The sequence below is a fragment of the Metopolophium dirhodum genome, chromosome 5 (genome assembly GCF_019925205.1).
Source record: "Metopolophium dirhodum isolate CAU chromosome 5, ASM1992520v1, whole genome shotgun sequence".
NCBI classification, from domain to species: domain Eukaryota; kingdom Metazoa; phylum Arthropoda; class Insecta; order Hemiptera; family Aphididae; genus Metopolophium; species Metopolophium dirhodum.
The window spans coordinates 13,541,238-13,563,328 of record NC_083564.1 but is presented as its reverse complement, the minus strand read 5'-3'; the positions used below and the strand labels follow the sequence as shown (position 1 = coordinate 13,563,328).

The 22,091-nt window shown below is 33.3% G+C and overlaps 1 protein-coding gene across 1 annotated transcript in view; it reads left to right on the top strand.

Moving 5' to 3' along the window:
* Positions 1–3,389: 3,389 nt before the first annotated feature.
* LOC132944764 (uncharacterized) overlaps positions 3,390–22,091 on the top strand; it is a 58,647-nt gene continuing 39,945 nt past the window's right edge. Inside the window, exon 1 of the mRNA XM_061014247.1 lies at positions 3,390–4,133. Coding sequence (XP_060870230.1) covers positions 3,806–4,133 — 328 coding nt within the window. The 5' untranslated portion in view covers positions 3,390–3,805. The remainder of the gene's footprint in view (positions 4,134–22,091) is intronic.

Sequence of the window (22,091 nt, the reverse complement as noted above, 5' to 3'; positions counted from 1 at the left end):
AAACCATTCCAATGGACAATGTAAATAAAGATTAGCCATGGCATACAATAATAGTAACTCAAGTCATAAAGCGTGGCTAGGACATAGTTTCGAAAAAAAAGTACGTAAGAACTCAACAAATGTAAGTTCTTACATTATTGTATAATGCAGTTTACTAACTTTTTGTATCCGAAGCCATGCACTATGCACTATACACGTTTTCTAAATAATAAATGATTTAAAGCTATTAATTATTATACAAATGAGATACGATCCGGTCATAAAAAGACCATTCTATCAAAGTCTACGCTTTCTGTATTTCTATTCATTTTAGGTACTTATTATTTATTAATATACAAATATAACTGTGTAGACGATTTCTACAAGGTTCATTGCTGGTGTTTTCTAGTTTTAGGGCGGTTTTATGCATTTACAGACCAACTAAAAAAATGTATTCTGTGTTTATTCATAAAATATAATATTATATGCATTTTATATAAATATGAAATCATGTTTTATATACTTTCAAAAACACAATATATCTAACACAGCTCTAAAAATAAGACGGTTAAAATAAAACCAACAATAATATTATATTATTTTAGTGGTTGGCAAATAAAAACCAAAACGCAATGCTTTTGATTTTTGCGATAAAAATATTGTTACAATTATTATATTTAAAGATAAAGACCAACAACTAAATAACGACGGAAGGAAATCGAGCGGATACACGCATACCACACATACCTACACTATATACGTGTATTATTATACATTTCGTATATCTACACACACACACACACACACACACACACACACACACACACACACACACACACACACACACACACACACACACACACACACACACACACACACACACACACACACACACACACACACACCTGAGCAATACTCGTTCGAATTATTATAAATTTATAACGCGTTAACTGCGTTTGAACAAAAACAAAATGTTTAAAGTTTACGTAGGTACACCAATATTATACAAGCACAAAACTTTGACGTTGGACAAGATTAAATGTTGCGCGGGTGACGCGTACAATATAATCTTATTTCCAAATGCCTGCTAAGCAATTCGTAACAAAAAATTCAATAACGCGCATAAAAAACCTGTCACACAAGAGTCGTCGTCACCATTATATTATATGCCTACCATTGCCTGCAAATGAATTCATTTTCGCCACACCGCCTCTGCCTCTGCCTCTGAATCGTAAGGAATATTATTCATATTTTTTTCTTTTTTTTTTATGATTTAGATGTTATTATCGTTTAATATCAAACGTTCCGTGTAAGTCATATTATAGCCTGCACCAATATTTTGATATTATAATATACGCGTATCAGACATGGATGCTCTAAACACGAAACTCTGGTGTGCGACGCACGTGCGAATAATAATACGAATTATGATTATAATATTATAAGGGTAATATTATTTTAATGGGGTGGGGAATTGGAACAAGGGGTTATGGTTCAACGTCGAAGAAGATCGACAAATATCTGAACTTCCGACGCGCGACGTGCATATATGTATAATAATTAGTAGTGTAACTTCAACGTTTTGGCCGGAAGCGACTTTTCAAAAGGCTCCCCTGAGATCGTGTTAAGTGGTTGAAACAGAGGGAAGCGAACCATTTCAGTTTCAGAATTTTGCTTATGCGGTTAGTTAAGTAATAAATAAAGGGTGCACATTTTTCTGCCAACGTTTTCTAAAATACCAAAATATAAAATTTCAGACACATATAATAATTAAAGGTAGGCAGTTGGTTAATTATAGGCGAAACAGGGTATGCCACAAAAAATATATCCCGTAAAAAATATTAAAATTTATATTCAGTATAAAAATAAAAATAATAATAATGGGGTTACTACGTATATATTACTATGGTATTTTAAGGGCTATTGCAGCCTCGCTGATCCCTCTTATAATTACAGCACTGGTAATGATACATTGCGCAGGAAAAACATTTCTAATTGTAAAAATAGAAAAAGCTCGAGATGTCTCGGCAAGAAGATTAAATGAAAACGAAAATTCCTGCGACGGAGACTGTGTGCCCGTACTCAGGTGGTGGCTGCCGTCCGTCACGAGTCGTTGGCGCGGATAGAAAAAAAAAAGAAAGAATATAATGCCTAAGGTGGAATACAGAGGAGTTGACATATTATATGGAACATTAGGTTCCTTCTCCCTCATGCGTACACAATATATTAGCGTTCTGCAGTTGAACTTGGAATACTGTGCGTATAAATTTATATTAATCGAGACTTAAAAATCTAGATTTAAAAGTAGGTAATTATGATATATTAGTGAAATGGATAATATATAAAATGCATAATTATAATAATTCCTACACTTAAAATCGTATAGATTTGGGTTCGTCAAAAAATGATAACCCTGATTAGTGAACATGTCAAGACTTTTTTAGGATCTTGAATTTATTTATAATATTTTATAATACGGATTTTGAGATTGTAAATTAAATTTTGCATTCTTTTTTGCACTTTTAAGTAATTATTTTAACTTTTAAAGTATTGTTAAACATCTTTTGTTTATTTTGCATTTACGTAATACGATTCTTACATATTATTTCTCTGTTGATTTCAGGATTCGCCACTATTCACCGCTCATGATGTGTTCTTAATTTATTTAATAATGATATTTGAAACATATTCATTTTTAGTTACTAATTTTCGTATATTATAGAACATAAAAAAAAGAAGTAGAATTTTTTTTCATGGTTGTTTCTTATTTTTAGAGTATTTTTCAAACCATTTTTGGTTTTTTCATGTCATCGGTGATTACATAATATTATATTCTACTGCGAGAGTGCATATTGTATATTATTAGATATAATATTACACAAATACGTATTTATGCTGCACTCGTCACTCGACGAATACTGCAAATGCTTGCAAGTATGCACTTATTATATAGGTTGCTAGTACTACGATCGGCGTTGCGAGACCCGTGGACTTGTATATACTTTGCGTATAATAATATTATATCGTGGGGCGGGTTTGTTGATGGTGAGCGGGGGAAGGGGCGGACGAATGCGAAAATGAACATTCAAAATATCCGTCGGCCGGTGACGTTATCGCGCGTCGACCGCGGCGTCCATGGTGCGTCCATCGTGCGTCTATGTACGCACCGTATATTAATCATCGTGTCACGTATTCTTATAATTATTGTCGTCGTCGGAGCTTTGAAACCACGGAGGAGATACGGCCGGTGAGCGTGTACGTACACATCTGGTAGGCGTTTTCACTTTAGGCAGTATTGATTGTACGCAGTGTGCGAGCGCGTTCGTGCCAACGTCGGGAAAACGGGTCAGGGCGCGGGCTTGTCCGCGGAGCGCTCGGGTCCTGCGGGCCGCCGACGCGCGATCCCGCGGCGGCCGATCGCGGACGACGGCGACGGCGACGACAACGCCGACTGACGACGACGACGAGTGACGACTCCGGCGAGAGTAAGTACGCGGCACCCTCGCGCGGCGTGACGATATTCGTGAGTCCGAGGTTTAGCGGCCGCCGTCGTCATCGCCAACGCACGTGCGTCGTCCACCCGTCGTCAATCGCGACGACCGCGGAGATAGGTATTATATATTATTATATATCGAAACCTCGTCCGACCGTCGTCGTCACCGCCCCCCCACCACCGCGAACAGACGATGCGCGTCCAAGGGTAGATTTAATTTTTTTTTTTCAAAAGTTCGTTTGCCGTGGTTTGCCGCCACCGGCACGCGCTTTTTTCTCGGCACCCCGACGACCGATACCGCTGCAGCAGTTAAAGTACCGACGAGAAAACATCATGACTACGACGACGGCCACTGCAGCATCGCCGCGGCCTCGACGGACCGTCGTAGTCGGAGTGGCGCGTCCCACGGCCGCGGTGGCTGTGCTGGCCGCGGTCGTGGTGGCCGCGGCCGGTGGCGGCGGCGTTTACGCGAAGCTCACGTCCACCAGACTGGCTGCCTGTACACTTTCCGAATTCGCGTGCTCTTCCTCGTCGTCCACCGCCGACGAAGACGACGACGACGCCAACACAGCCGCCGCCGTACGCTGCGTGCAGTCCATCAAGTACTGTGACGGACGGCGCGACTGTCCGGACGGATCCGACGAACCGCACTACTGCACGCGTGAGTTCAGCAAACAATTTGCAACAATTTAATGTTTCGATTTTTTTATTTAATGTCACCCTCCCCCCCCCCCCCCCCCCAAACATCAGGTTGTGGGACTTAGTACAAATTTAGAAAAAGTATACATCGGCCGTGTATACAAAATACAAATAACGGTAAATATATTATTATAAAAAGAATAATAAAAATGACACTTTATTATATTTTATACGTCATGAAGGACGGAGGTATAGCATAATCCGTTCAAGAGTTTTAGAGGACGATGAAATCGATTTGATCGAGTCGGGGTATTAGATTTAAGATATTCGGTCCGGAACTTTGCAGCATTTTGTTTGTAAGTTTTCAAAAGTGCGGCATTCGGTTGTTGTTTAGTATTTATTCCATCGGATGAACTCTGCACGAAAGTTATTTTTTACATCCATTAGCCATTATGATACACTCGACAGTATATTATATCGTTGCATATTTTCGTAACAAATATACGTTATATACGTGCGTCTCTGCACGCTTATATATCGATATTATTTCGTTATAGGACCGTAGGATATATATATATATATAGGTACCATTATTCTACAAACGACGCACGTAAACGGAAACACGCGTCATGCTTTTGAATACGGATGTCCTGTAAAATTTGTTTTTTCCCGCCACTCGAAACGGCGAGACCGATAATAATATTATACAGTACGGGGTCGCTCAGGTACCGCCCCTCGAAATATCTGCACCGAGTGACACTGACCTGCCGCTCCGGGAGAGCTTTTGAGGCGTAACATTTCCCTGGAGTCGTCCCGCACAAAACCATCCAAACCGGTTGATGTTTAATATTTTGTCGGCTAATTCCTTTTTCGTGTTTGTCTCTGTCGTTTTACTCTGCAGAGTTACTGCTACAGAAAGTATCGATATCAGAATGCACGACACGTCGTCATCGAGCGCAAACCCCCTTAATACTATATTATATTAATTATTTCCAAGTGTCTTAGTTTGAGGCGTGCAAGAGTCGGTGTGCATTTCGCATCCACCAATATCTAGGTATTATTTTTCTCGAACACCCGAGTTTCGTGAAATTATTTTTATGGTTAGTAATTTATGGGCGAGAAAAGTGTTGGTCGGTTTCGATCAACATCCGACAAATTGATCAACTATTATTACGGTTACACGTTTATATTTTAATATTTGCAACCCATAAAACGATGTGAAATGAACCCGATGAATATGATGTCCGTGGCTGCCGTGAATCGTATATTATTATATAGCCGTCTCGTTTACCGGGAAAATGGTCGTTGTGATATTTATAACCAAATGAATAATATACGAGCACCGCAGACCGCGGATGGTCGAAAACTTTCCGTCGACAATCGTCGATTTAATAAATATTGCACGTCACGTAGTAATGCAGTGTGTATTATTATTTATTAAAATATTTAATATTTATAAACACCGACTGCTCTCTCTCTCTCTCTCTCTCTCTGAATATCATACCGTGATTTCGTCAGAAATCTCTTCGCATTTAATGCGATATTATTATGTAACCATATAACTCCCGTGCACAGTGCATCGTAAAAGTTCCGAAAACTGTATTAAGCCGATTACCGTTTGCTCGCATTGATATTGGATATTATACGTTTTGTTCTCCACACCTTCACCTAATTATTACTTCTCTTGTTATTGAAACATTATAGTTATAATTGTACTTACGACTTATTATGTAATTACGCGTATTTCCAATATAATATTATATACACTCACACACATAATAATATACATAGGTATACTCGCGCGTTATGGATGGCTGGATAATAGCAATAAGTGCCTCCGTGTGGAACTCGACAGACGTCAAATTAAACACAATCGCCGCGATATTATACTTCACAGGAGTACCCAGAAGTACGCTTCGTGCTCGATGCTTAATTCAAAGCGATTATGTGGCTTTTAGCAATTTAGTTTGGTCTTCATTATATAGATCCATCAATCTTTTTCGAAATACAACACGGTAAGACGTGTGTGTTATAAATTTTTTCTAGGAAACCTCCCTACAAAACGTGTCAGCTGTCGGGAACCATATTATATGAGGTACCTATTGACTATTCTGAAATCCAATGTCAAACACTCACATTGTATTTTTGACGGGACCGTAACGCGCGAGGATGAAAAAATATAAAACATGTCGACCATTATTGTTATGTATATTGTGTAGTTGCAGTTTTCGACATTAGGGGGTGGTGTTCGTCAAAGGACGATTTCGCTATAGCTGGTACCTGTGATAGGAATTGTAGGTTGGAATGGGTATTAAACAATATTGTCGCGGTGTTTAAATCAATGTTGTAAAACAAACCCTATTTGATAAGGTAATCGGAAAAAAAACGCTTTTTGAATTTAAAATAGCGTTTTCGATTTGTTTATTTATTTCTCTGTGACGCGTTTGACACTAAATAAATACCTGTACAGTGTACATTTTAAAAAGTATTTTACGATAATTTGTAAAGTACTGTAAAGTTCATGATTTCCATCCATATATATAATTTAACAACATGCATTATAATAATGATGATAAATTAATCATTCACACAATAGGTTCGACAAAACGCTTCGTTACTTTGATATTATTACCTAGGTAGATAATATAATAATATTATGTAGTTGTACAATTTTTGGTCGGTCGTCGGCATTGTAAGCGCACATAGTTTTACATATTATTATTGTACCGCTGATTTCACGCGTGTAATGAGGTCATGTATAGTTTACACGGGAAGCGACGGTTCAGGGAGTTTGCGGTGAAAATGTATAGATTTTCAGTGACCACTCGAAATGTTTTAGCGTTTATTAAACATTATACACTGTGGGGCCTTTACACAAACTTGCCGGTACGTGTAAAAAATTATTTAACGTCGTTATGGGACGCATTTTATGTTATCAACCATATTATATTATTATATGCTATGCGGCGATTGAAAATAATATATCTGTTGTATAAAAATCGATAAATCGCATTGTACCCTTTATTATAATATTAAAAAGAAACACGGTTTATTTAATATTCAAAACGATCTGCAGGTGAAATAAAAGTACGGGAAGCAGACGGCGAACGGCGTACAAATTGTTTGAAACTATCGAAAAATCGACAGAGTAAATAGCCAAAGCGTCAAATACAGTGTGTGCCTCGGAGAGCAATAATTTTCTCCAAGTTTTATTTTCTAGGGAAATCTAAAAGCTGCAATCACACGTAGGTACCTACATTATATATATGGACGCATATATAAAATAGATAGAATCCATGCAAACTTTACCGTTGGTTAGCCTTGGCACATCCAATAATATTTTCTTCTTCTTTCGAGTGTAAATCGTTTTGAATCATTCCGTGTAATAAAATATACAGATATAATGTATAATATTATTTATGCGACTCGTGCATGTGTATGTGTATATACATCTGAGTTTTTCTCAGTGTACAGTGGATTTTATATGTGCTCGTATATAAATGTTCACAAAAATATTTAGATAATCTGTGAATATTCTCTCATCTTTGCCCCGAGTTTTTTTTTTGTTTTGAATAATATTTTTCACTATAAACTGACGGCGGATGACCGATAAAAATACATTGAACGTATACGACATTAATTTATGAAAACTATATATTATGGTTTGCAACAAAGATATTAACATAAAACTGTGTAATTAGTTTTAAAATCAACTAATTATATTACGTTATAATTAGAACGCGGATTTGTATGCATTTGCATATTTATTTCGCTTGATCGTTACAAAATTACCGCAAAAGTCGTTTCGTGGCGTAGAATTCTTTTTTAATGTATATTTTTGCATAATATTTCAAACTTTTGATGTTTGAATGACTTATTTTACGATTTTCTATTTTACATTTTAGTGCAAATTTAGGTGTTTTCTGGTAATGTCCGGATAACTTAAATATTATTCTCGAAAAAATAATTATTATTTGAATTTTGATATAATACAATATATATTATAATATATATTGAAATATATATTAATATATTTTACATAGATATAATATACTTCTCAGATATGACCACAGACATATAAATTTACACTTATCATCAACATCCAATAGATGTATTATAATGTACAGGTGCAAATATATTTTAATATACCTAAGTTAAATAACTATGTTAAGTTTAGTCGTAAAAATTGTTATTCATTTTATTTTTCAAAAATTATATCTTACACACGGTATAGTTGAAAGGTTTAATGTTTGCATGCGATATTAATCATATTAACGTAGGTATAAAAATAGGTTCTTACAGTTTACGATTTCACATACCTTTATGCACACGCCCACAACTTTAGTGTCTTTAAGTAGCTATTAGTGATTATTAGGCACTTTGTAAAAATAATAACAAATAATAATAATTAACATAATATTTTAAATTTATGGATCAACAAACTTATGGAATTTCCACTATAAAAAAAAAATATATTAGTGAATAAATATTTATGATACATGTTGTTTTGTTTAATCATAAAGAAAATATTATTTAAGTCAATCGTAAACTCAGTTATATTACAATATTTTTATATGGAATAAAAATTACGTTTTAATTTACATAAATAAATAAATAAATAAAATGCTCTTGAAATTGTCTAGTAGGAACCTACAGTTTTACATAAAGTATGATTAATATTTCATATACATTTAAAATGAAAAAAACATTTTTATGACTAAACAACTAGGTAATAATTCTAGATGTAGACACCCTTATTGTAATATTCTTAAAAGCTAATAAGTAATAACTACATATAATGCAATTTAAGACGTTTACAATGTAAGTGTTCTGATAAAATGTTGTGTTAAATATAGTTAAATATTTATTCATCTTTGTTATTATTTAATATTTACTATGAATTTATGTTAAAGTCAAATGATAATCATATTATTTATGTGAATAAATTATGAAAATAATATTTAAAATAAACATATTGAGAATTAATAAAAAATAAAAAGCATTTTTCGTGTTTTGTTTACAACCGTTTGTTATTATAAGTAAATGTTAAATCAAACTTGACTACCTACTCAAAAAATGTATTTTCACGAAGAATAAACAATTGTATAAAATCAATAGATTCATCGTTCATTCGTTCATGATCAGAATTTAAAATGAATACCTTTACTGGAGAGTAAACATCAAGAGTTGTGTACTTATCTGTGAAACATTTATTTTAAATGTAAATATACCTAACTCGAAAGTTCAATGCTTCTGTATAAACCTATGAATAGATGGATATTTATTTGAAATACATTGTGTCGGTTTATTTCCTGTGTCCTATACCTATGATAATATAACACGTGTAAATTCAAATTTTATATAGGTATACTCAATACATAATATTAATATGTTATTATGGACATATTATATTTACTGAATTTAAAAACAACTGTTAGTTATTTTACTGTTTTTTTTTCTATATTTTTCAAGTCGTGTATGAATCGAATTATTATTTTCAATTTTGTATAAATTTTTCATCGTGGAAGTCCGGAATACAATTATCGTATTGTGAAAATTACATTAAAACTATATACACTGTGGTATTTTCTAAGTATTTCAAGTATTTGATTATTCAGAAATTAGTCTCCTATTGGGTGTAAAATAATAACTTATTTTAAAGAAGATAAATTAAACATTAGTGTATGATTAACGTCGTAATGAAAATAATATAGAACAATTATATGATAAAATTGATGTCTTAAATGCTACGAAATCGGTTAAAGTTTGACCTTTAAAACAGCGATTTGAAGTAGGTACATAATAGTATAGTAAAATCAACACCTATTGATAAAGTACAAATCTTAAGCTGAATAGCGCCGTCCGAAATATAAGACGAGAATTAGTAAAAAATAGAAAAGGAGAAACAAATAAATGACGACAGGCATATCGTAATATATAGTGTAACTCCAACCCATAGCAGGTTAAAATCAAAGTCTTTTTGAAAACGACATTAACATTATAAGGGAAAACCTTGATTGAAGCTTGGAAGGAGCGAACAAGAGAGGACGCGCTCGCAGGCTAGGGCGTATCCACAGAATCTTTAGCACCGAAACATAACCTACCATAGAAAATGTGAAAAATTGTCAACCGTCTGAGGACGCACAGGTGGAGAGAATCAAAGAAGACTTAAATAGATGGGGCATGACAGATTGTGAATGTGAAGAGAAACAAACATCAAACCACTTATTTGGGTGTTCATCGATACCGGGTAGATGAGAAATGTAAGATTTCGTCGGACTGACGGAAATCACTGACAAAATGATAAGAATCATTGAGTATTGGGAAAATAAAGGATTGAAAAACCATCGGCCGATACTAGAAGAAGACGAAGAGATACTATAATATACACGTATTACGTATTATGAGATTTATAGTATCTTATCAGATCATTGGGTATACAATCTGACGACATAATGGTTTGTATTAAATGTAATAATTATTTATAATCAGAAAATTGTATTGAACTTTATCGATGTATATTGTAAAATCAATAAATGACAAAAATGAAAAGCACCTGTTTGAAAACGGTTTAAAGACAAAACTTATTGAATAAATATACAGTTATATTCACGTGATATAATGCAGATTTAGGTAACGGATTAGATTTATTAATGGCTAAAACATTTAATGTTCATAGTTCATAAAATAATTTAACCGACGGGTACTCGATAGTATCCAACTTAACATTAACTAGGTACATAAGTACCTCCTACAAAAGATAACATTTATGTCGGGATTGTAGTGATATATAGGTAGGTTTATGTAGGTATAAAATATTTTCAGCTTAAGTATTTTATTCCAATTATTTATTTACATATTTTGAAAACTTAACAACATTAAACCGATCAGTAATAATTGTGGTTTATAGTATATACTACAAATGGAAAAATCGCTATTATTCGTCGATTTAATACCGTTGAGTATAAATTCTACTATAGAGTGTATACTTAATGGTAATAGCTATACCTAACTATAATCTGTAACACTATCGAATGCATTTTGGAATGGCACCAAAATTGTTCAGTATTGTTAGTTACTATCCTGTTGAATGTGATTTCTTCATACTTCTATCGTGTCAGGTTAAAAAAGGGAGGCAAATTGCCAATACGATTTTCCCTCCTTTTTTTAAATACATTATACAATATACATATAATGTATGCCAAATCCATTTCTTTTGACTTACATTTGCTTAAATGTACCTACATTTTTCACATTCCTATTTTTCAGATATTATCTTGTTTGTTTAACGGTTATCCGAATAACGTTGACTCGACATAAACCAACATTTCGTTTCCAGAATGAAAATTTATTTTTATTAGTTTACAGTTAAACATGGTTTATTTTGTATTCATTACGTTTTGTGTTCAGTTGAACGAGGTATTCATACTGTTCAGTATTCATAATAATTTTGCACCTAAATAACTCCTCCAGACAATAATATCCGGTACTGACAACACAATATAGGTATAGTTTTGTAACAATATTATAATATTATACAATATGCATTGTACGTACGTGCTTCACGACTACATAGTATAGGCAGCTATACACGTCATACCATCATGACGATTACTTCTGCCTTTATTACAATAAACAGACGGTATCTAATGTTTATTGATTGAAAACTCGGAAGTTAAAATCTACAACACATATCACGTGGTTCACAGGTTCATAATAAACTCATAAATGATAGTCCATCTGTGTGCAACTGTACGATGTAAATTTATCATATAGGTTGGTGGATGAAAAAAAAAACGATTAAACGTCTAAACGATTTTTGACGGGTTTATGTTGTACGCACGTCGCAGAGTATAAAGTATAATATGTCTTTATGCATATTAAATTCATACAAAAATAAAAAAATAACTGAACAACACTATGAAAACGTGTTTATCGTCGCAGGTAGGTACCCTATATATGGCTGTATATTATGATAAAAGAAATAAATAGGTATCATGAAATGTATATGACCCGCATTGTGCGCACTACATTGCAGCTTAAACTATCAGCTAATATTTTTTGCCAGGATAACCCGAGACAAATACAGTCAGTTTATACGTAGCTGGTATAGTATGAAGAATGATTAATGAACGATTGAAACCGAGGGGAAAGATATTTTTTAAATTTTCAATAAAATCATCATTCTTCTTTTGTCGTAATACCCGAAATATGATACACGTTATTATACATATAACAAATACAAATACTATACATGCTTATTGCTGTTGTTATTACATATAATGAAAAAAGCTTGGTGTCTAGTAATTAAAGACGATAGGTACCGAAACAAGTGAGTGTTACAGTAATCAGTCAAGCATACACAGTTACAGTCGAACATAATTTACATTTTAATCACTTCGGTGCGTAAATTACAGACGCACATTAACACTTCGAGTTATCCAACGATTTCAAAATATGAATAAATTATGTTTATGCAGCATTATATTGTAATACGAACAATGGCGTTTTAAACCAGCGCACGATAAATTGACGACTATAACGACAGGTATACAGCGTGGTATATGCCCTTAAATTATATGACACTCATTCTGGTGTTATATAGGTAACTGTTTCAACCTCGAATAAGATGTGAAAATTATATTATATAGACGTAAAAATTAGTTATTTTAAAATCGACACTAATCACTGTTTTAAAATTAAATTTTATATTTCATAACGTCAGTCTATAGCCATAGAAATTATAAGAAAGTCATTGGTTTATAGACTGGTTGAAAAGAATAATTATTTGGTTTTATAATGAAAATTTAATTTAATTTTCATATATACATTATAAACACTATTTTGGTTAAAGAAAGAATCCTCAAAAAGTTAGTCTAATATAGCATTACCAGATATTTGGTAAGACAACGCTTTGAGAGTAAATATAGCACATAAGAAAACTCCATAAGAAAACTCTTGCATTAATTTAAACTTTTTAATAAACTTAGAAACTTAAGGTTTTTACTATTTTCGGATTTAGGATTCTTCTTAAAATCTTTAAATATCCCAAGTTAAAAGTTTAAAATACATTTTTGAAAAATAAAATTATGGAAGTTCAAAATGTAAGTATAAATGATTTTAAAAATTAATTAAAAAATATCACGCTACCTTTTAAGTTTTAATAGAAGTTCTCAGATTTAGGTTTAAATATTTTTTTCTGCAGTATTATATGATTCCTGAAACTTCTTATTTATTTATTCGAGTACATAATTGCAATAAATGTCTTAAATGTTTACTAAAGTTTCGAAGAGCCAATCACCATACAATGTTTAGTATAATGTGTTAACCCTGCATAATAAATTATTAAAAACAAAATAATATTTATAATTAACTATGAATAGTGTAGCAGAGAAAAAATAATAATTATTGAGTACAAATTCGTGTCTTAACTAACGACTTTATTATTTTACGACCAACAATCAATCGATACTATAAAGTAATGTATACACGTCACATACAAATTGTAAACACCTGCTCCATCGAACATTTACCATTTTTTCCACAACAATATTCTATATCGATTATGTAATTTCAATGAAAAATATATCAAAGCATTAAATATTCAACATTTTTCCTTATTATTTATAAGTTTCACTCCCACAGACAAATGCAAGCACTCATCAAACAATTCTTTGTGTAAATATTCAATTAGGTTTTGTTTAAAACAAATCTTTTTCCTGTTGTATTACTCCGGAATTTTCTAAAATTAATGTACAAGTTTATTCACTAAGTACTCCGTTTTTTTCTTTGGGTACCTATACCTAATAATTTATTTATTTAAACTATGATATTTTGATTTTTTAAGTATATAGTTACCACCTATACAGTATACTTATTACTTAGGGACCATATTTTCATGTATTTAGATTTATATATCATTTGAGGAGTGCGTCATGTTGGCGATTTTATCATCTGTATTTTACTGTAAATTATTAAGAAGATGATTTTTTTTTCAAATTGTTGACAAATTTAAGTCAAAAGTCGAATGAGTAGTTTCTGAGTTTATTATTAAAATGTATATATCAAAGATGATAATCCATGAAAATTGTATTGCTTAAATATAAATAAAATGTTATTTTTAATCTAGTACTTATGATAATCCGGAGGACTATTTTTACAAACGTCAATATATTAATTAGGTACTATTATTTTCAAATTATCATTGCTTATCTAAGCCCATGTCTTCCAAATCAATTATCATGGAACAATTATTTTTGGTACGCAAAGTTTAATAGGTAACTCTAAAACTAATCGTTTGAATTTCGATTTAAACATATAAAAATGTCATCTGTTTTTAAATTTCCAGAAAAAAGCCATTGTCAGTTCTCACTTGAAAATAATAAATTTGAACCGCCGCAGAATACTCCTTAAACGGTATAAAAAAATTAAGTATTTGAAAACAATTATAGTATGCTTAAGAATTTAAAAAATCGTAACTTCAAAAATTCATAGTATAAAAAAAAAAAAAGGGGTTGATCGTGCTTGGTGAATCACTCTGTACATTCACATTACACATACATAATATGTATTGACTTATAGACACAGCTACAAGCCGATTCGCGAGTCAATTTACAGTGGCAAACGCAAACAATCAATCTGAGCGCGAAATTGAAAAATACGAAAAAAAAAATGTAACGTAGGTTATACTGCAGTGTATACCGATACGCGTGTACAACGTATACATTGTATGTATATAGCTTTCGCATTACAATATTAATTATTGTTAAGTCTGTCTTAGATTACATTGAATAATACAAATAACGGTACGCTATTATAACACAATGCGCTAATAATAATATATACCGCTAATAATGCACGTCGTGTAATAGTAATACCATTGATTTCTCGTGAACTGATATTATTATTTTACTACAAAGATTTGGAGAGATAATAAAAGGTCCGCAACCGTATATCTTTGTACGAGTGTATGCGTACGTACGATTTACCAACTACCGGAGTTTGTCTGCCGAAAAGTTAATAATTATATTATTTTCTAAAGTTTAATCCCTTTCTGTACGACGTATATTTAAGGGCCATGTTATTATAATATCATCGAATTATTAACGGTTACAATTTCCACTTATTCGATTTAAAACGATGTAAAACTATCGTCATACCTAAATTAACAAAACGTATAATCTAGTTCAAAACGATTTGCATTTAGAGGGTACTATAGCAACAAACCGTTTGTCGATTCGATGTTTATTGAATATATTATATGTATTGAATATTTATATGCACTATGTAGTGCCGTTTTTCGTACCGTTCCTATGTGTACCTATCATGTTCGTGATTTAAAGGCTAAGGTGGTATACGATAGGTTGCAATTGCCTACCGGAGCCTACACATACATACTACCAAGTATTTCCCGGGAGTATTGTAAATTGTTCTATGCAGGGCCACCAATCCCCACAAGGGGGGAGGGTTGAATCTAGAGTACAGGGGCCCGGCTATTTTAAAGGCCCGTTGTAACGAATTTATAATTTTTGAAATTTTTATATTAAGTTTATTTATGTTAATAAAATATTTTATCAAAATGTATGATAATATTTTATCAAAATGACTAATATATATTAGTAATTTTGATATTTTGAGCTATGGGTTAACTAAGATTTCTAGAAATAATTATCGTGTATGAGATACTTGTGAGTGAGTTGTATTTTATTATTGGAAGTTTTATATAAGTCCCGAAAAAACATTTAGGGCCGTTCTTACAATGTCCGGTAAAGTATCGGTTAACGCTAGCCGACTGATAACAGATTTTATTAGCGTCAGAATTCGGCCGGTTAAGTGTCTGTTAACCTTAACCAGACATTGTAAGAATTGTCCTTAGTGGGCCCAAAATTTGTTGTCAGGCCTGGTTGTATTTATTACTTTTTGATTGATAACTTATGGTGGCTCTGTCGAAGTAATGTGCAACGTCGTCGATACTATGGAAAAAAAAGTTTGCAATCGCTTGTAAGGGCGTTTCATAAGATCTACCTACTCTTAAACAGCATACATTTGACGTAAATCTTCAAATTATGTGCATACAGTTTTTAGTCATTGTCTATATAATTGTTTTATAACAATGCCGTTTGTGATTATGTACGTTTGCAAAATGTGGACGTGGACGCAAGGACCACACCTAAATATTATATAATATGCACTGCATACGTAATGGGTGACCAGAAGGGTGGGGGGGGGGGGGTTGAGAATCCCGAAAAAATCCATAGTTATGACCAGAGAACAGATTAACATAATATAAAGCATTATTTGCATATATTATTATTGTTGTAAAATAAATAAAATAATATATCTGTGGATTGAGTTAAAAATACTCTCATGTTTTTGTTTTTTATACAAAAAAGCCTAATTATAGAAATTATTCCGAATATTTTGGTCATATTCTATTGTTTATATTTATTTAGGCTTTCATTTTGTTTATTTGAATAAGTAAAAAAATAATATTTATTTTTGTCTTTCGTACAGTGTTTAGTTTTTTTAAATATATCCTGTATCGTTTTTCAGACGAATTTTTATCATTTGCTTAAATAAGTTGGACTCTTGAGATTCCGGACTTTTTTAATTGGTTTGCAGCAATAATTTGAAATGGGATTTCTTGGAATTTGCCTATTTACTTTTAGTTTTTCGAAAAAAATGTGCTAAACATTCAAGTTATTCAATTGACACTCGTTCGCCTGTTAGTTTTTTCTGCATTATTATTTTCAATTTAGGCTAAAAAGTTTAAATCTTGTTGTGCGTTAATATGTAATCCATACACCCTGGTTATCCGACATATTGATTTAATATTTAATGCTAAAAATAATAAATTTAAGCTTCACTACCTATCCTAACTATTGCATTGGTAGACTGTTGGTGAGATTTTTCATTTTTTTTTATTTGCAATCTATATAAATAAATATAGTAAGTAAATTAGATCATGGGGAGGAAAAAAAGTGACAAGAAGAACGCGAGTAGAGGAATTATCTAGTGATATTACTCTGCAATAAGAGCCATTGAAAAATATTATTATTATATTACACTTCATCAGGTATCTACGCCTTCAGCGTAAAGTTATCCCAATACGCCTTTAGTATAGGAACTTTAACTCTATTCGAAGCTCGTGATGTATATTATATAATGTAAATAAAAATTATGTCTAAAAATGACATATCATAAAAAGCGAAAATTTTTCGAAAATAATTGGGTAATCAAAATTGCATATTCTTTAATTTACGAATTGGATGTCGTAGACGAATTAACGGCAAGCAATTCTCGGTTCTATATGTACTCCGGAGTGTAGGTACCACCCCTTAACTGCGGTATATAACAATAAGTATTATACTCACGCACAACACAATAATATTATACTCTTGTCGTTATTGAAATCTGCTCGTCATCTATATGCTATATGATACATTTATATATGATGCATATACACCATAAATGATATATTATGTACGATATTATATATTATGTAATACGCGTCATTGCAATCGTGTAATTATTTCACGTCCCCGTACATATAGGTACATGGGTTTAATTTACGAACCTGACAAATACCTATAATATATATACATATATATGTACCGCAACGGTGTGAAACGTTTCGTAGTGTTCATTAATATATTATATACGCATATACTGTATACACTATTCATATACATACATAATACACATATATATATATATATTTTATATTATTTACGACACACGCACTATATAACCGACCACCCGACACCGGCGACGGTGGCAATAATAATTCAATTAACGCCACGCGTATATATATATATATACACTGGTGGGGGCGGTGGTGTAGGTAACTCTACTCCGGGGCACTCGACGCTTCGATGATAATAATAATAATATAAAATCGCCGTCCTGGTGTAAGCGCGTATTTCATTTACCTTCCTATATACGTTCAGTCGACCACGTCATCATCAATCACGTCACATTATATCGCGGTCAGCACATACCTATACATATATGCATATTATAATATTATTGTATTATATTGAACACGGACGGATATCGCCATATTACACACCCACTGTGGATACGCCTTGCTTATAGAGCGTTTTATATTATTATAATATCACATATTATTATTATTATTATTATGCGAACGCGACTATACCCCCGTATATAATATTATTATATACGATTTTGACTCACGTTAAATCCTCCCGAGACGCGTGTGCGGTGATGTTTTTTCCCGGTAACGTTTTATATAATAATATATTGCCGTGTATACGATACCTACCTACACGTAAAGTTGGCATATATATATTTTGTTTTCTATATTACTATTATCCGGAAACATAAAAGGCGCTTCCCCCGCCATAATCGGTTTACATCGCCGCCGGTTAAGTCACGTATATATATATAGGTACACAACCCCTTCAAATCGTATATTTCACCAATACCGGCGTTCTATATACAGTTCCACCCCTAATATATACGTACATAGGTATCATGCCGGTTATAAGGGCGACTTGTATACACGATCCGCAACACGACCCCCTCCCCCCCCTCGCTTCGGCATAATATACGTTTACGTGTAGACGTGTAGATATGTATAACACGAGTGCACGACGCCAGTGCAGTTCTTCTACTGATGCTGATGCAACTACATGGTGCACCTGTTGCCGTATGTGTATAGGAACATAAATAAATATTTTATTTTACTTGTAATATACAGGGTTCTCTAGAGAGGAGGAGCACGAGTGATAAAAATACAAATAAACACCTCGATTTTATAGTCGTGTTAAACCTTAAACCCATCGACTATGGGCATCTTCTTCACGAAGTGCAGTCGGAAATTCGTCGTCAAACGTGTGTACTGCTGTTTTCACAAAAATCGTGTCTCTCCGACGTCTCTACCGTACCACCCTTCTCATAGGCGTATATTTGATCTAAACCTTGGGAATGCTACAATATTTAACACGAAGTGGCCGTGAATTTTCCTCCTCCCACCCCCAAACAACTATACCCAAACACAATTTTGGAAACAGTTTATCACTGAATTTTTTGTTAAATTAAAAAATAATTTCGTAATGCTTTATCAAAATGAGTAAATTTAACATAATATAGGTATAGTTATTTAAATACAATTTGTAAATATTATATTCCCGTAGTGCAGGCGTATGGCTGTCTACTCACACAACCGAAGTCACATGGCTTTTAGGCCATTAGTCAAACCTAGGACATATAACAAAGTGTTTTTCATTACTTATGTGTGTGTTTTACTTCGGTCAGTTCCACTACTGCCGTTAGTTATTACTAATATATTACACAGAAATAATATTATTTTTGAGAATAATAAACTGACATTTAATGTTATACCTATGCGCAAAAATAATTTACCGTACGCAATAATAATAATATACAATATTTTCAATATAGTACTGAAATATAATATTTAAAATATTTTAGTTCAAAACAAACGTGGGGGAGGGTAGTGTTATGATGTCGTGGGGATGCTAAGCACCTTCAGGCACAGCTACGTGTGCGCGGGCGGCAATTCACAGACGTCCACCTATACGTGTGCTCGCATTTTAACCACGTCCAAAACATTTATTGAACATTCACTGCGATTTTAATAATATGATATTGTGCATTATAATATGGTATAATATTGTGCTTTGATCTAGACATATACGCGTATTACAGTGTACTAGCAGGGTCGAACCGTACCCGCGAGGTGCAGAAAACTTCGGTTTGGCTTTGGCACCGTGCGAGACGCAATGCGGTCGTCTTCGGTGTGGCGTTCGCGTAAATAATAATAATAATAATAATAATATACATAATATACATAAACATATTATATAGGTACGCTACGACAACGCTATTTCAGTCGACCGAAGATCGCCTCGCGCGCTAATAATAATAATAATTATGGTAATGCGCCCGCTTCGAGCACAACGCCTGTGCGGAATGTTTATTGAAATATCGTAGGTACCTGTTCTCGATGTGTACTTTTACACGACGTTTGTTATGTAAATGTTATGTGGGTTAAGTTTCGGGGCGGCGGTGGTGATGGTCCGCGCGACGGAGCCAAAAAACACGCGCTCGATCGCATTAGGTATATTTGGCGGTGGCGGTTGTGATGGGGGGGGGGGGGGCTGGCTGTGATTTCTCGGGTGCAAAGCGGCGCGGCGGTCGTGACATAAAGCAATTATAAATTATAATTCGTCCGCAGTTGATGAATAAATTACGCGAGGGCAAACGGCCGTAATCCTTTGGACGGAATATGGCTTGTAAGTTGTAAAACCCGCGGTCTGGCGAAAAGTACCACCTGTGTAATCATATAATGTGCTGTAGGTATATGCGGTATACTATTGTTGTACTGATGTATCTCGAGTATGTAATGTCGTTATTGATATGATTTTGTTTCGTCACAAAACGCTCTACATATCGTTTGTAGGGACATTTTTCGTGCACGCATATATATTGTGTTGAAGAATAATTGTTCATAACGCTATTTCTGTGTAAGTTCTTTTAACAGTATATTATCTATATACTTATGATTATACCACGATTGCAGTACACAAAATTAGGTGTCCTCTCTAAACATTCCAGCCTCATCTTCCAGACGTGAACTAGCTGATATAATTTTTATTTTTAAGTTAATTAATTGTACCACTGATGTCCCTGTTCTATTGTAAATAAATTGTATTAAATCGTAACAAATTGTATTCCTTTTAATATCGCAACCTTCAACAGCCGTTCTACGTCCATGTTTTGTATATATCAGTACACGGCACAACATTTTTCAAAAACTCACCAATTCTAGGGCATGGCTCTGTGCAATAAGCTCTCGACGAGAGTTGAATTTTTCTTCTCATCTTTAAGGTAGATATTAAATATTTAAATGATCACATGAACTGCAACGTTTACATCATATATGTAATACTGTGTGCGCCTAAAAATGGTATTATTATAATATTTAAGATACTCGTTGTAAATGTTATAACATATCATGTAAAAATAGGTACTTATTACATTTAATGTTATAGTTCTTCTGTGATATTGTTCTCTAATTATTTATAAACTATTTGTTCTATTGCAGGCATCGGCCCGTTTCATTCAATTGAATAAATTATTATTATTGTATAATGAGCAACGATTTACCGCGAGCAAATAGACAGCCGAGATGTCTTTAAATGTAATAATATCACCACCGGCTCGTTATAATAATAATATGTGAAAATATAATCCGCCCACGAACTGTCTAAAAATGGTTTTACATATTTCCCGATGTTGGGAATAATAATGTTACACGTCTCTATATATACGTCTTACAACCAACACGTTTTGTTTATATCCGCTGAATGTATACGGACGACGGTCGTCGCGGAACCAATTATTTTATTCTACACATAGCTATTTGCAGAAAAGAAAAGGAACTACTGCAGTAATATAAACTTGTCAGCCGTCGCTATTAAATAATACATCACCGTAACTTTACTGTTACACGTATTGTATCAATTTGAATATACAAATGTGTATACCTACCTTTACGTGTAGGTACTAACGCCGCCGTTGTTCGCTGCAGCTGTAAAACCACTCGGAAAAACTTTTCGCTTTTTAAATCGCGTGTAGGTACCTGCGAGGAGTTTTTATTAATAACAATAACGATTGTGCGTTCGAAGGGAAAACATGTTTTTCACGACGATTTTCGAGTACTTATTATAGGTAACCCGCACAGTCTACATTATATTATAATACCATACCTATGTCGAAATACGATTATTATTGTCGAAGTTGCTTTTTTTTTCTACTCTAAAACTTTTCAATAGATAATTGAACGTGATTGGCGTGTTTGTGCACAAATCGTGTTTGGTATAGGTACACGACGCACCCCACACTTGGACGTTTACTCCAGTTGTTGGTAATTTTGGGTAATAATATTATATTTTTTCAGATATTTATAGGGTACTACTGTAAAGTTTTC